Source organism: Pundamilia nyererei, unplaced genomic scaffold (genome assembly GCF_000239375.1).
Source record: "Pundamilia nyererei isolate P.nyererei 1_Seehausen unplaced genomic scaffold, PunNye1.0 scaffold00007, whole genome shotgun sequence".
In the NCBI taxonomy this organism is placed as follows: Eukaryota; Metazoa; Chordata; class Actinopteri; order Cichliformes; family Cichlidae; genus Pundamilia; species Pundamilia nyererei.
The window spans coordinates 1,447,646-1,463,535 of NW_005187408.1; the positions used below are offsets into that span (position 1 = coordinate 1,447,646).

Below are 15,890 nucleotides of genomic sequence, written 5' to 3' on the forward strand. Positions count from 1 at the left end.
TCTGCTCGCAGCCGTGTGCGCACGCCTAGCTGGCTGCAGTTCGCATTGTACTTTATGCTGAGATGAGGAACCTCATGCGCATGTTTGTGCGTGTTTATTATTCCGTCTTGTGCATGTGTGTCTCTGCGCATCTGTTGGACATAGCAGGTTAATGCTGGCTGACACATGCGGTTCACTGATCTCCACGAGGAGTCGGGACTCGCAGCAAAACCTTCATACGCAGGTATCCATGGCAACCACAAAAATTATATTTCCTTCTTCCCCCGGCAAGCTGGAGATTCCGAGATGCTGAAATGCACAAATACATTGTCATTACCTGGCTGCCTCATACTTAACAGGGCTAGGCTTTTTCTGCCTGCTGTTGTCTCATTGTTCAGTGTTGCCTACACATGTAATTTAGAAATTCCTCTTGTTACCTTCCCCCCAGACAGAAACTCCATACTATCTTTACATGATTTCTCTTTCCCCACATCAGACTCCTTTCCAGGAAAATGCTTATACTGTTGTGTTTTTGCATATTTTCCTCTTTAACTAGGCTCAAGATCTAGCCCAGTGATTTTAAATATCTAGTTAGGCTTGCAGGACATGATCAGATATTCATGCTGTTTTTGCACCATGTGTTTGGTGGTTCCTATTTAGGGCCTTGAGTATTAAATTTGATTGACATTTGAGGGGAAAGCTCTTTTTTCACCTCACCATGTTGTTTTATTGCTGACAGCTAACATCTGCAACTAAAACAAAAAAATAAAGAGGATATTAATGGAAACACATGTATAGTCTTAGTTTTAACAATCTCTACCAGAGATCAATCAAGTCTAAACATTATATCCATCTTATAATTAAAGGAATAGTTTTCAGTCCAACCTCAAAACCACACCACATACTCAACATCCTGCTGTAGAATTCCTGTTAAAAAGAGAAATATTGCACCAATAGGTGATCTAGTACTCGAAGTAAGCACATTCCCACTTTTTCATCCCTTTGAGGGGAAATTGGAATAAGCACAATGTGTCCTGCACCAAATTCCTGAAGAAGCAGAGGTTCAATCACATTTGCAGAAGTTATCGAGACTTCCAAAGAGCTCAGCTGGTGCCTTAAGCCACAGGAAATTCACTGGGACATCTGGAGGGATGTGTGCAGATTATTGCCCATTTAGTCTGTTCTAGACATCAGTAGGAGGACAGAGATGGCCCAAGCACGCATGCACAGCCTAGAAGATGTATATACACACACACACGCACACAAACATAAAAACGGGCTTGGTTTTGAAAGATGCTACCGCAGGCACACAACACACCAGAGTATAATCCCCCATTATGAGACCCTCAGGTCATTTGTCCAGATCTCTGCTACACCTGTCCCAGCATCCAATCACAGGACAGGTACGGTAAGGTTGCTTTGATCTTTTTTTGAGTAAGTGGATGTAAAATATAATCCAGAAAATTTGAATTACTTGGTTGTTATATTTGAATCTCAAATATAAGTCTCTGATCGTTTTAAACCACTGCAGTTTAATATTTGTCCTTCAAAAGAAAAGAAAGAAAATACTGGGCTTGTAATGTATGCCAGAGCACAATTAGCTTGGAGAATATTTGAAAAAATATATTAATTACAGTATGAGCACAAAATGTCCAACTTTAAAAAAAGAAGAAGGTAGATTTTTAAAAAAAATAGATACGCAGTATATCAAAGCATGTAATATTGAGTTTACAAGTATACACCCACCACATCCCTGACTGTCTGCATGCATGCTCTGAGCGAGATGCGCATTTCTGATGCAGTGGAGGAGGATACAGCTTTTTAAAGTAATAAAGTAGCACAACCTTTATCGACATGCATCATAAGATAGAACACTTTTTTGTGTATTTTCTTGATCTTTGCATTTGCTCTTCTGTGCAGTAAGTATTGGTTTGTACATATACGTCATATATATATATATATATATATAAAACCCAAATTATCCTGGGTCTTCAGAACCAAAAACAAAAGGCCAATTTTATAAATATATATATATTCCCAAACCAGAGCTGCCTCGTCTTTCTTTAGGTGTGAAATGCAACCCGACAAAACCTCAACACCATGATAAAAGCTCAGGAAATTACTTCCTTATTTTAGGTGTGATTGATTGTCCCCCTGACCTGTTAGACTGAAGAGGTGGTTAAGAAGAAGAGGCAGACTAAGATAATTGGGCCCGGTGGTATCCAAAGCCCGGCAGGTGTTGAAAGAACTCTCATAATACAGGTACCTGCAGCGGCTGCAGCCCTGAACTTCAGCACACCTAGGATTTCACTACCTTGGAGGAATTTTGCTGTTTTATGTTTGGCATGTCTTTTATTGAATAGATGAAATATGAGATACTTGTAACTCCTATTGACATATTGGACATACCACGAGAAAAAAAACAACAACAAATAAAAAAAAAACACAGGTGTCAAAAATCAAATAAATGCTGCAGCTTTGTTTCATCTTTTCTTGGCATGAAAATAATGTCATTCACTCTTTAAAAGTATTGTCAGTTGTTGGAAATATCTCCCAATACAAGAGGGATGTAATTCCCTTACCTGTTGAAAAACAGGAAAAAGCTTTCACCAGCAGCAGCAGAGGGATCAGAGATGGAATTCAGCTGAAGTGAAAAAGCACGTGTTTTTACTCTTTAATTTAATTAGCAATTCAGAGGGCTCGATGAGTCCTTCTAGCCATTTCAAATGAAGAGGTAAAAGCCAGACATAAGCTTAAATGATAACATTCTTTCTCAGAGAAAAATATGCATGTACTACCCTTATTATTATCTGCAAGCCAAGGGCTCTGTTCCAATTAAAGAATACCACAGATGGACCATTCAACAAGCATGCACACAAACGGACCTACAATAGGTAAAGTAAAGTACCCAGTATTACAGAGCCCAGAGAAGAGCTTTTTACTTTAAAAACTATTTAATCAGGAAAATCAACGCCTCACATCAAAGAAATGGAGATGAGGGACAGGCGGATGAAGAGGCTCATCAAAGGAGAAGATCTAGTTAGGGATTCAACGCCCTAATTCCCTTTCTCTTAAAACCATCGTCAGAGGGGGCACAGGGCCAATTTGCTCCCTAAATGGCTGCGTGTGAATGTGCAGATTGCTTTGCATAGCCGCTGGGAATCTGGGCTTCTTCCTCTTTTTCTTCTCCACATGGAGCCTGTGAATTAGAAGAGATCCAAAGACAGATAGGCTTAACTGAGCCCAAGCTACCTTCCGTAAGTCCAGAGCCCTGTTCCAACTTCCAACTAATGCAATCCATGGCCTAACTCAATTAATAGACTTTAATACAGTGTTTCTTCTTTATCTTTTCACTTTCCTGGGGATTGGGGGACTTCAATTAGAGTTGTAGAGTAATGTCAGTGAAAAGGTTGGGATTTTAAGTATGTCTGACTGTAAAGACAATGACCCGGTGTCCCAGTTGCATTAAGGTTGATCATATATGCATCCTTAATCTCAAACATCTCCTTAATCTCACTTCCTGGGACTTGCTGCACATTAATGTAATGCAGTGCATAAAATATTGACAACTCTCTCCTGTCCCTGACTTTATATGCATTAGTGTTGGATTCATTAGTCAAAATGTCCTTGATGTAAAGGAGGACTTTCAAGTATCCATGTGATGAGCCCTGTGTTTTTTACATAATGTCAAACTAATCATGTAGAACGTGCCCCCCCTCCTCCAAGGTGTACATTTTATTTTATTCTGGTGAAGGGCTACCTCAGTATTTCTGTAGGTGCTCTAAAAAAACCAAACCAAACCACACAAACACATACAAAAATAATTAATTTTGGCCTTGCATTACCACCAAGGACATATACTCTAAAGGCCTGCTGAAACACTGGGAGAAATCAAAATCACATTGGTCAGTAATAAATAATTTAAAATGAGCCCTTCCAGTGCAACCAGCTAGTATTCTTCAGGGAATTCATATACCACACAAGGACAGATATTTAAGTTTACCCTCTCTGTCCAAGGGGAACATTAACCTCATCTGAGCGCAAATGTCTTTCTGAGCTGGTAGATTTGAGACGAGCTCCTTGGCAATAGGCTTTCTATCACGCCTGCAGTTCCGATTGATCGTCTCAGCAATCAGCAATTAAGTACTAGTGATCAGAGCCTGGGAAGGGAGGAGGGGGTGGGAAGGAGAGTTAGGAGGTAGCCTCCCCACCCCGCTCCTGTCTTGTCAGCCCAGGAAAGGCTTCACTCAGCTGGGGTGAGTTTGGCCCGGGGCTGGGCTCACTGGTAGAGGTTAACTCCAGCATAAATAAGCATCTTTGGACTCATTACAGGGATTAGAGAGTAATTCGCCTGCGAGGAAGGAGACGACTGCCAGGGTTTTGGTACAGTTTACTACAGTCTTATAGGGGCGAGGGCCCTGGAGATTACAGAAAGAGAGAGATGGAAATGCAGCAAAAGAGAGAAAGGCCAAGGGAAAAGAGAGGCTGGCTGTCAAGTGTGTGTGCGTGAGTCAATCCAAGCCCCCGGCTGCCCCCTTGATCTTGAGCATGTTGGGGTGCTGTGAAAACGGATAATGGGAGTTAGAACGACCGGCCTGTCTAGAGAGAAGTGTGCTGATTGTTATAACTTTCCCTCATCTCTCTCTCCTCCACTTAACTAAATAAACACCCAAGAGGTAGCACTCTATCAATTTTAATGATGTTGAAATACAATTTAGGCACAAAATACACAACAAATGCTAATTTGGCCATGATGAGAGGCATCAGAAATTCCTCCCATTATTTATTCAGCTGACTTTTTGCATTTTTCATCAGAACAAATATTCCCATTTCAACAAACACACACACACTCATACATACACACACGTCAGCACAGAGCCAATTTGGAGCATAAATCAACACGTTCACTCATCAAATATATGCTCTGTGTCGTTCTCTGCAGTCTGTCCAGTGCACCAAAGACAAATAGTTCCTTCCAAAGTCCAGTTGGAAAAACAGAAGGGGCAGCAGACTGTCAATATGTGCACATATACATTAAACATCGCAGGCTGATGCTTGTTCAGAAAAGACATCATGGAGATAAGTCTAATTATAAACTTGTACATGACAAAACCTTTAAAAACAAAACCAAACAAAAGCCAGCTGAAATTTCATAGCAACTTCATTTCATTTCTTCTGTGTGTGAGATGATTATCACCTGTCAGTCATCTCCACCTCCAGCTTGACCAGCTTGGGCTGCCCTGCTTCTGCCCCGCACTTGGGACAAATGAGATAAGGGTCGGCAATGCTGTGGCTTTTAATGCAGTAGTAGCAGAAAACGTGCTGGCATCCCACCGTATGAGGCATGGTTGGCCACTCTCCGCACAGTCCACACTCTTTCCACAACTCTTGCCCTTCCCTTGCTCCCTCCCCGCTTGCACTTTCCCCCCCAAACACAGCAGACAGTATTGTTGCCTTCAGTTTCTTTGTATTGATCAGTGGGAACAGGAAGATGAGGAACTCTGCAAAGCCATGCCAAAGTAGTTCTCGGTTCATGTACTTGTAGTTTACCTCCCGGGCCACATTTGGCTTACTGAAAACCGTCTGAGCTCCTGTGATTCTTTCAGCGAGGATGGGATGCCGGCCATTCCTTAGGAACACAAGGAAGTTGATCAGATTTGTGAACTTAACAATACCAGCAACAAGCGTCAGCGCATTACGGAGACCCCGATGGAGCAAACCGCTCTCTCTTTCAGACACAGATCCTTGTGAACTCAAACCCAAGTACGGCAGCAGCCTGTGGGAACGCTCTTGGAGCCAGAGGGGCCCTGCAGTGAGCACGGCCAGACCTAACTTCTGCCTGGGGGATAAAGGCCTGTAACGGGGAGACAGGGAAAATTTGCTGTGGTAGCGCAGGCTCAGTAAAGATTGCCCCACCGTGGCACTGTTAGAATAGAGTGTGAACCTCCATAGGAGCAAATGAAGCAAAACCCTCAGTTCAGGCTCCAGAGGAGTGAGGAAGCCTGGGCGGCAGTTTTGGAAGCACAGCGAGAACTGAGTCCACACTAGCTGCTCAAGGGCTGAGTCTAGCTCGAGGGCATCCAGCTGACTGATACGCAGTACCGGGGTCTGTGGGTTCATATCAAAGTGGGGGCCGTGACTTCTAGCAGTCTTTTTCTGGTCATTCTCACTTTCCAACCCTGCTGAAAAAACACAAACACCCAAAAAACAGAAAACAGTAAGGACATATCAACATGTTCTTTTCAATATTTTAATCAGTAGAAAAAAAGACAAAGTGACTGGGCTCTTGTTGCAGCCTGAATGTAGTTTCTGTTCATGTTGGCCCATCCGTCTTAGATATTATGATACTATGATTCACCAAATATTACTCTGACAAAGCAAACTTTGTGAAAATGACATTTTCCTGGAGTGAACAAGGACAGCCACACGCAAATGGTTAGACATGCTTTAAAAACAGAAATGGAAGAATAAAAAAAGGACTGAATGTAATACAGGCCGAAATCAGATAAAAAGCCAAAAACCCCACAAAAAACAGTCGTTTATTAAGGCCATTTCCCCCCAACACTGATAAATGTTTAAAGCCTTTACATCAGTTAATACGTTATTAATGTATAAACAATAGCATATTTAATGTATTCAAATCATGAACATAATATACACCAAGGCTCAACCATTAAAAGGACAACTCGGTCATTGGGAGGGCTGAGGCTCCAGAGGTGAAGCCCATCCTGTTAGGAAGGTCATTTTGTCTTTATACACAGGAAGGGAAATCACTTTTCACATGTAAAACCCGTCCTTAATGCAACCTTAGAGCCTCGCCATGCAGAGGAGCAGGGGGTCTTAGACTGCTTTCCCCTGCATATAAACACACAATCCCCCCTGCACACACACACACAGGAGCAGAAGCCCAGGGGCTCCTGGTGCCCGCTCCCTCTAGAGATAGGGGTGTGTGTACAAATCACATCACTAGGGATTAGGCTAACGGCACAGTCTCTGGTACACCGTAAACATCTGCCAAATGTGGAACTATTTTCTCCCCCCTCGATTCGACTCCATATGGGATCTCGCCATTGTGACATCAGGGCTATTTAGTGCTGCATACGTTTCCAAACCGCTCACAGTTCTCCAGTTTTATCTGCCATTTCCTCAAATGAAATACTTAAAGAAGTGAAAGACTAACTAATGCAGGGAGAGACAGAGCAAGAAGGCCACAGAGAGAGAGGGAGAGAGAGACAGAGAGGCCTTTTTTTGACAGTGACTTTTGTGTCTCGCCGAACAGGATTTGTCACGAGGCTTTAAAAGAGATTTCAGCCGGGTAAATATGGCAGTTTTGACAGAAGGAGAGAGATGATGGTCACTTTAGACGTTTTGAGGAGGTGAAAAAAATAAAATTCTAACGTGCGCAGGCAAAGCTTGGGTTTATTGTGGTGGTGCACACAACCATCTGTGTATTCAAGATGTTTCAATAGGGCAAGGATACACGGTCCAACTAAGTTAGAATTAGCAAATGAATGAAAGGAGTGAATTCACGCTAAAGTAAGCAGGTATGACAAATTCATTGAGCTGTATTTGAAATGCTGCCATGTTTGGTGACTAGAACCTCGCCTGTGACGGGAATAGAGTTTGGATTAAAAAAAAGAAGAAGAAGAAAAAAGGGAAAGAGCAAGAGACGTAGTCTGAGTGTGTTTGCTAACCAGTAAACAGGCACTATTTGTTTAGCCTAATCTGAAAGTTTTTTCCCTTGATGGGAGAAAATGAGCAGATTATGTGTCCTCATGTGTGTGTGAGAGACTATGTATGTATGTCAAGCATAGCCTTGATCTATGCAGAGCTCTAATGCAGCGCAAACTTAATCTATCAATCCACCGTTACACATATACACACACACACGCACGCAAATATACCGCCAGGTGGTGGAAATCCCCGTCAGAGCAGCAGCTCTCTCAGGAGAGTAAACCCGGCCGGGTCCAATAGTCTTTTCAAAGCCTTTTATCGAGCAGTTTACAAGTTATGAATGAATATGTTTTATTTGGGGAAACACAGTATTGACAACCACCTATCAATAGTAATGTGACTATTGTCAAGGGTCTGTCAATATTAATGTAATTATGATGTAGAGGGATCAGAGGGATGCTGGAGTTGGGGGCCAAGTAACATCTCCTGCCCACTGCCATATCAATAGCTGGGATTGCTATTGACAGCTTCCCTTCAGACTTGCAGCACTTGCCAAATATATAACAAGCAGACACTTCAGTCAATGCCGGGCTGCCTATAAAAATTAAGCATTTGAATTTACAGGGCTTTTACCGCGGACAGCTGGAAATCCATGTTCCTTATGTAATAGTCAAAAGTCACAGTCAATGCCAGTGTTTACAGAGTAATGACACGGTGTGGGTGAGAGGACAGACAGCGCAGCATTTGCACGCACAAGGAAAAAATATACAAGGATATGAGCAAAGAGACTCCTTCCATGATGTATTCACACACACACATGATATATTGACTTTATAATTCTCTTGTGGGTCAGCCATCCAACTAACTATGAGACAAAATGCCCTCTTTTGGAGAGTTGATAACTGACAACCAAGAGAGTCAGAAGGCAAGTTAGAAGAGGTCGTTGAAAAAAAACAACAGAAAAAATAAAAATTTAATTTAAAAAAAATCACCTGATATTTCTGAGGTCTTGCTGTTCTATCAGAGCAGTGAAAAATGTTTTCAAAACATTTTCCGGGGTATGTTAAAGGGTATTTTGATTCAGGTCATATGAGCGTTTATTTTATTTTTTCCCTTCCCCTTGTTTCCATAGCTTGTGCATCTTGTTCAGACAAAGATAGCGCACTGACTCAAGGCTGACTGCCATAGCTTACAGACAACCACAACAACAACAACAACAATATCCAATCTAACACGGAACACAGTGCAACACCGCTTCAAGGCAAAAGGGGCCATGACCAGTGTGAGGAAGGAGAGATGAGGCAACAAAAGCATACAGCGCATCAGTCTGAAGCCTTGCAGCTGCACTGGGTCCTCTGAAAACTAGACAATGGGCTGTAATGACAGCTACCCAACGAAAAAAAGACGGATAGGCAAAGACACAGACAAAGATGGATACGTCAGACAAAGCGTCATGAAGCCGCCAACTGGGAACTGTGAGCTAATGTCTACTGATATAGTGAAAGAAAAAAAAACTTGGGGAAACGATAGCCAAAGAGGGAAAATAAAGCGTGGGTAGGTGGGCAGATAAGCTCAAACCTCTCCCTAGGAGCTGACCTTGAGACAGACACAATCATGGAGGAGGGAACATTTCTGAAGCATACGTGGTTCAGCCCTACTGAGGTGTGGGCATCCAGGGAATACCCTATAGACAGAGGAAGGCCTCACTTTCTTCTTGACCTTGGCTTTGGTGTCTAGGGAGGTGTGAGACTGTTTAGGACAAGGGGACCAAAGGCTGTGGGGGGGATGCTGGGAAGGTGAACGTCTCTTGGGGATTGCACTTTGCTTTTTCTGTGCTCATTGCACACCGGTTGGAAAATGCACAGCTAGAAGTCTGGATGTAGCCCCTCGTGTGGTGTAGCGCTGAGATTCCTAACCACTTAGCTGTGGTTGTTAGTATAATGTATTTGCTGAAATAATGCATAAATGTTCACTTGGCTTTCTATGATGCTTGTAGCGAGAAATAGGCTATGCATTGGCAAAGCATGCTGGATTACAACTTTACATTTTATTCTCTCGCTCATGTAAATTAATTTGTGTAAAAGCTCTGGTGGATAAAACCTATTTCTCTGAGCGCTCCAGTCAGTCAGTCCCCCCCCCCTTCTCGTTCCCGCTCCCTCGCTTTATTGCCCTTCTTTCGCCAGAAACAAGTGCGGGGCCTATTAGCCGAGGCTTGCTAATGTCCTCACTATGAAAACGGATGAGAATGTCAGATTTAGAACTTTTAAGAGAGTGATGTCATACAGCAGACCACAGGCATTACGGGGACACTAAGATTACCCAGGCGGTAACCAGACTAATTGTTATGAGTCTGTTTCATGAAAAATGAATGTGTGCAGATGCACAAAGGGGTCTTAGGGCTGTGTGTGCGTCACACACTAATGCTTTATCAAGGCTCTCCTCTTTCTCTAATCACCCAAAACTCCAAGCCATTGGGGTAGGAGCCAAGTTAATGCCTGAATACAAAAAAAAAGGAGAGGGAAAAAAAAAAAATTACACATCAGTTAGAACACCACATCTGACACACAAAAAATGTGCTCCGCTTAATCTGGTTTGCTCAGAAGGTGAATTATTTAAGAGAATTAATTGATTTCATGAGTACAAGGTTGAGTATGCTAAGGCTGTATGAGTAATAAGTTCAAGGGTTTGCAGAAAAACAACTTAAAAAGTCATGAAACATTTAGAGCACAGAGAGGCACAATGAATGCAGAAAAAAAAAGAAGCAGAATGGCTAATAAATGAGAGAACCAAAGTTGTGTCTTTCAGAGGAGTCAATGAGAGAGCAACTCATGCAAATAAAAAGTGTTATCCTCAGGAATATTTGATCTGCACATTTCTTGACCTCTCTTTACGCATGAAAAAACACAAACAATAAAAGAGTAAACATTTTAGCTTTTTAAAAAAACAAAAAGGAAAAAAAATGTGATGGTTAACTGAGGACAAGCCAATAAAATCTACAGGAATGCGAGGGTTACTGCAGGATGTGTTTGTCAATCAAACTCATGGTGCTGGGGCTACATGTAGGAGTTCATTCGGCATGTCTAATTCAAAGTGTGATTGGTTGATTTCCTTCAAAAGTAACACAAAATACCTTCTAGTAATTTACACATTATATATTATTATCAGACAACTAAACATGAAATATAGACTATATTATAGTTAGATTAGCATGCTGGAGCTCCAGCAACACATATGTAAAAAATGCAAATCTTTGTGCCTTCCAGTTCCTTTTAGTCTATTTGACCTTGTAAAATTTAGATTGAACAGTAGTGCTAATCTTTTATCTTTTTCCAAAATTCATTAAAAGGATTGACACTATACATTGTAGCTTTTAGACTGTGGAATAAATTAATGTTGGATTGATTTTTTTCCCCCCTCCAAATATGCGCTGATAACTATAGTGCCTTTAAGACTTGCCTTCATCTGGAAACTGTATAAAATAACCTTATGACCCCAGAGTGAGATCACAGCCTAGTTTAACTTGTGTGACTGCCTTAAAAAACACACTCATCAAAGTAAGTGTTTGGCTCCAGAGGCACACACACCACATCACACCACAATCTCATGCAATCAGCCGGTCCACATTCTCCTCATAATAGCGTTGTCTGCTTAATTTTTTTAAACATTTTTTTAAGCTTGAGCCCATCAGTCTTTAACAACAACAACAAAACCCAAATCTGCTCCATTTTGATAATAAGGCAAGAGCATTATGTGATAATCACAGGAGGGATTAGGTTTTGGCAGAGAGTGTGAGAGCCATACAGTCAAAGCCACTGGAAAAGAGAGATATAACCAAGAGACAGATAAGAGTAGAGCAGTGATGATTGGGATGAGAGAAATGAAGTGAGTAGTCTCCTGAAAATCAATAAGATCAACTTTGCCTTGAATCTCAATGTGGAAGGTTTTGATCTCTGGCACTGATTATTTAGGGGAATAATGGAATTATGTGCGGAGTTGCACAACATACTCTTGAAGGTGCACACAGTCACAAGGTTACCATCCAAAGTTTCAGCTGGTATACACACCTGAACCAGACTCCCGATGAATACTAATTCAAAAACGGCTGGCTGATTGAACACTATGCAGTGGTCACTATACTCATCAACAGCCATCAACAATCGATACGATTTTAAATGAAAGCGTGCAGGAAAAGAGGGGGGACAAGCAAGCGGCTAACGCAGAGACAAAATACTGGTACAGCAGCGAGGAGCTGATAACATGTGACGACGAGCCTTAACAGCTCGGGGAAAAAAGCAGACATGCCGCTATTGAGCTTCATGTGGGCATAGAAGAAAATAATGCAGGCTTATGTTTTTTCAGCAGGGTAATGAAGTCATATATTCATATATTTACCCATCGCTTTTCGGGGTCGAACTCAATGTAACCCAGTCTTCCCTGAAATGTCAACAGCACTTGTATTTCCGGGTTGTACATCGTTATCCCGCCTCCTAAAGAAAACTCACCAGTAGCGGGTGTGTACGTCACGTTTAAGAAACCCGTGATCAAAATGAGCCAATCGCACAGCGTAGCGCCAAAGCACTGGTTAAAACCTGCATACCGTCTGGGGAAAAATAATTCAAACTCCTCAGTTGTAGCAACGATACATAGCGACCAACTTGTTAAGAAAAGCCACGGCAATTATTTACTCAGTCTTAAATGTCAAGTTCATTCAAAGTGCCGGGATCTTGATTTGTTTTTTCCAGGTTACCGTGTACTTGCCTAAACTATAAGATTTTACCAAACCGAGATTATGACTGTTTTTAGCTAGCTTTTTGCAAGCCTTTATGCAGTTGACTTAGGAAACAGGTGGCAGGAACTTCTTGGAGCAATGCGTGCAGCTTGCACACAGCCAAGGAAAAGCTCAACATTGTCGGAAACGCTTAGTCACGCTTCTCACCTGTCTTCTTGCTCAGGTGAAAAAGAGCTCATAGTAGCCAATCAGAGTCCCGAAACAGAGCTAAACATTATTAAAGAACTACTAAACGAGTTCAGAGGGCTTCACGAGCTGAAGTTAAGATGCTTGGAGGAGGACACCAGTAGAAGGGGAGAACTACCACAGGTGAGTAGTTGTTGTGCCACATGTGAAATGCACGGTGTAGGTAGCGTGGCCGAGCGGTCTAAGGCGCTGGATTTAGGCTCCAGTCTCTCTGGAGGCGTGGGTTCGAATCCCACCGCTGCCATTATTGTTAGTCCTGGCGTAACATCCGGTTTAACTTCAGGACAAAGTTAAGAAGTGTAGCATCAGATTTCTTGAGGGAAATAATAAATCCAGACTTTCTGTTCGCACTTTATACAGCTACGTTGAAACACAGGAATCCAACCCATTTATTTAAAATAAAGAGCTCCTTAATAGTATCGTGTTTTTTCCTATTAACATTGGAAACAAATGCTAGTCGTCTTAATGACGATTCTGCACACGCCCTTCCAGTAGTCTGGACCCTGGATTGTGAAAGATTGTTTTTATGGGTTCAGACAATTGCATAAAGTACGGGTTAGCAGACACAGTCTCTACAGCATGTTTAGATTTAGGCTAACATCTATTGTCATTAGGCTATAATCCATCCATTACAAATCATACAGCATCCTGTCCACCTTGACTCTAACATCAGAAGATGACCTCTGTCTTGTCAGACAAATGACAGGAGGAAGCGCAGCGGTGCTTTCATAAAGCCGCAGCACTTGTAACAGGTGGCAAATTGCATTATGTTTCCATCTGAGCGGCAGAGATCAGGAACACAGAGCCACACTCATATTTAAAAAAGAGAGGTTTCTAATCATCGGGATCGTCATGTAACATCTTTTAGCAACAGAATGTAGCTCGTGTGAGCTGGACTGTGCATCAAAGCAAAAATAACAAGGTTTCAGAATAGGTTATGGTCAGCCAGCCCCAGTCGAGGGCCAGCTTAACAAGGTTATGATGTTCAGAACCCAGGAGCTCCCAAGTCCTAAAGGTTGATGGGGACACTTAATCATAAAGCGTGTCCGCTGAAAATACAACATCCATTATTGCATGAACCCATTGTAGGTTTATGATGTTTCTTAAAATGTTGAAATGTTTGAGCAACCTGCCAGTTCAAGAATTCATTTTTTTTTCTTATGCTTTAGGGCACTTATCACAGCTAGCTTTTCCAAAAGTGAAAAGTAAGTAAGAAACAACAACAACAACAACAAACAAACAATGTCAACCCTAGAATGTTACCGTACTGTCACATTTGCCATCTTTGTAAAGTTACTTTCCCTGAAGCTAAACATCAGTATAATGTTATGCATCAGGGGACAGTATAAACTGCTTATTTACTTTTGGCTGTAGGGGACAGATGTTTTTCAGCACAGATGTACAGGTGGTCCTCTAAGGCAATATACTTCTTAGGTTTGTGGCACTTCCTTTTATCAGAGGGACAATCATTGTATGTGTAGGGTATCTGGAAAACTGCAAAAGCTCCTTAAGCTAAGTGCACAGGCTTCTTCTTCTTTTTTTAAACCTGGAATAAGAAAATAAAGAATACGGTTAGGTTATCAGTTTTTGTAAGTAATAAAATCTGAACATTGAAATGCCTTCTTGAGTCTTCCCTACACTTTGAGTGCATGATCACTAAGTATTCCTTTTCCTATGATAGAGGGCAGAGGTCATCTATTGTGAATCTTAGGTGGGCTTCTGTGTGAAAGCCACAAGGATCTGGCCTCTTTGTCTGGCATATTCAGCATTATATAAAGGTTTTGGAAAATGAAAAAGAAAAAAAAAGTTTTAAATGTCACAACCAGTTCAGTGAATAAAATATGTCAAGGATTTAGATACTCAAACAGTGCCATAATAACAATAAGGCTTACTGACTTAATGTAAGTAGAATCAAAATAGTCACTGGTGGCTTTTGACGATCTCTCTGTTTCTTATTCTCTTTTATAAGCTGTTGTATTTTGGCTCGTTCTTCGACTGTTTTATATGTCTCGGGTACTTGTTGGGATAGAATGAGAGCCTGTGGACATCTCACCACCAACATGTTTTGCACGTGTTGTCTTTAGATGTATTTTCTTCAGTTTGTCAGAAAGTTACAGAGACCCCCAACCTGCCCGGCCATACAATTGATCATCATTTAATGTGTTTCAATGCTAAATCAGATTCTTCATCTGCTCTAAAGACGGGTAAGATGCAACTAAATAAGAAACACATTATTATTTTGTGTTTGCCTGGATCTCTTGCCTTTCCTGTGAGGTGTCACTGGGGATATAGTCCCTGTTTTAACACCAAGAAGGAGTACTACATTTATAAGTGACATGCTGGATTGAGGGGATATATGTTGCTTAACTGCACTGTGGTTAGTGTTTGTGCACACTCCCATATTGGGATTCATCATTTTGACTTTTAATGAACTTTTTATTATTGGATATTTTAATAATAATCTTACTCTGCCCTGTTTATGGCCACCAACTCAGGCCAGCCACTCACTAATCTGTTACAGTATTCACATTGTCCCAGAGAGTCTCTAGGCCTGTATGACCGGGGCCTAACAATGACCATAATCTGTACTCAGCAACTAATTAAACATATAAACTGTCAGCTTATTAAACCACAATAATTAACCACTATCTTATCCTGTTGTACTGTTGCTCTTACAGAAGAAAGTGGACTTCCTGCAGTCTTACGTGAATGACCTCACAGACCACATCCAGGTGCTTGTTCAGACCATTGAGGATTTGCAAAGGGGACCTGGACAGAACCATGATCGTGTTTTGGCTGTAAGATTTTATAAATGGCTTCATCTTGACACAGATGTAACTGCGCCCAGCGCTTTTTTTTTCCTGGCTCAGAATGGGCTTACAAGAGGTGACTAGCCATGGCAGTAAGCATGACTGATCTGCGTACCCTGAAGGCAAAGTTACCATGTTACCTTATTTGACAAAAATCGATGCATTTTTCTCTTATTTCTGTTCATTCAATCAACAAAAATGCTATTATGCCTGACTAAAAAAGACCAAAAACCTCTCAGAAAATAATTTTATTACATGATCAAGGGTTGGAGGGCTCTTTTTGTGGCTGACTTAAACCTCCTCAGGTTGCCAAAAATTCCTCTGCACATGAAAAGGCCTCTTGTCTTTGTTTTTAATATATATCTTCTGTAATTTTAGCAATTTTACAGTGTTCTTTTCTTCCTTAATGTGAATTAGAATCTATCCTTGAGACAGATAATGAACTATTGCTT

The 15,890-nt window shown here is 41.4% G+C and overlaps 1 protein-coding gene and 1 non-coding gene across 3 annotated transcripts; one reads left to right on the forward strand and one right to left on the reverse strand.

Annotated features, from left to right (window-relative positions):
- Positions 1-4,663: 4,663 nt before the first annotated feature.
- Positions 4,664-12,123, reverse strand: pex2 (peroxisomal biogenesis factor 2). 2 transcript variants are annotated; one of them, XM_005722476.1, is made up of 2 exons: positions 12,046-12,123; positions 4,664-6,158 (listed from the first exon to the last, which is right to left on the reverse strand). In XM_005722476.1, exons 1-2 carry the CDS (start codon positions 12,047-12,049, stop codon positions 5,173-5,175), a joined length of 990 nt encoding a protein of 329 aa, XP_005722533.1. In that variant the 5' UTR covers positions 12,050-12,123; the 3' UTR covers positions 4,664-5,172. The 2 variants fall into 2 exon arrangements, with proteins under 2 accessions (XP_005722533.1, XP_005722532.1); XM_005722475.1 differs by having other exon boundaries at positions 4,664-6,161.
- A 667-nt stretch (positions 12,124-12,790) lies between these two features.
- trnal-uag (transfer RNA leucine (anticodon UAG)) lies at positions 12,791-12,872 on the forward strand. Its single transcript has one exon. It is a non-coding gene; the product is annotated as a tRNA-Leu (tRNA).
- Positions 12,873-15,890: the final 3,018 nt, after the last annotated feature.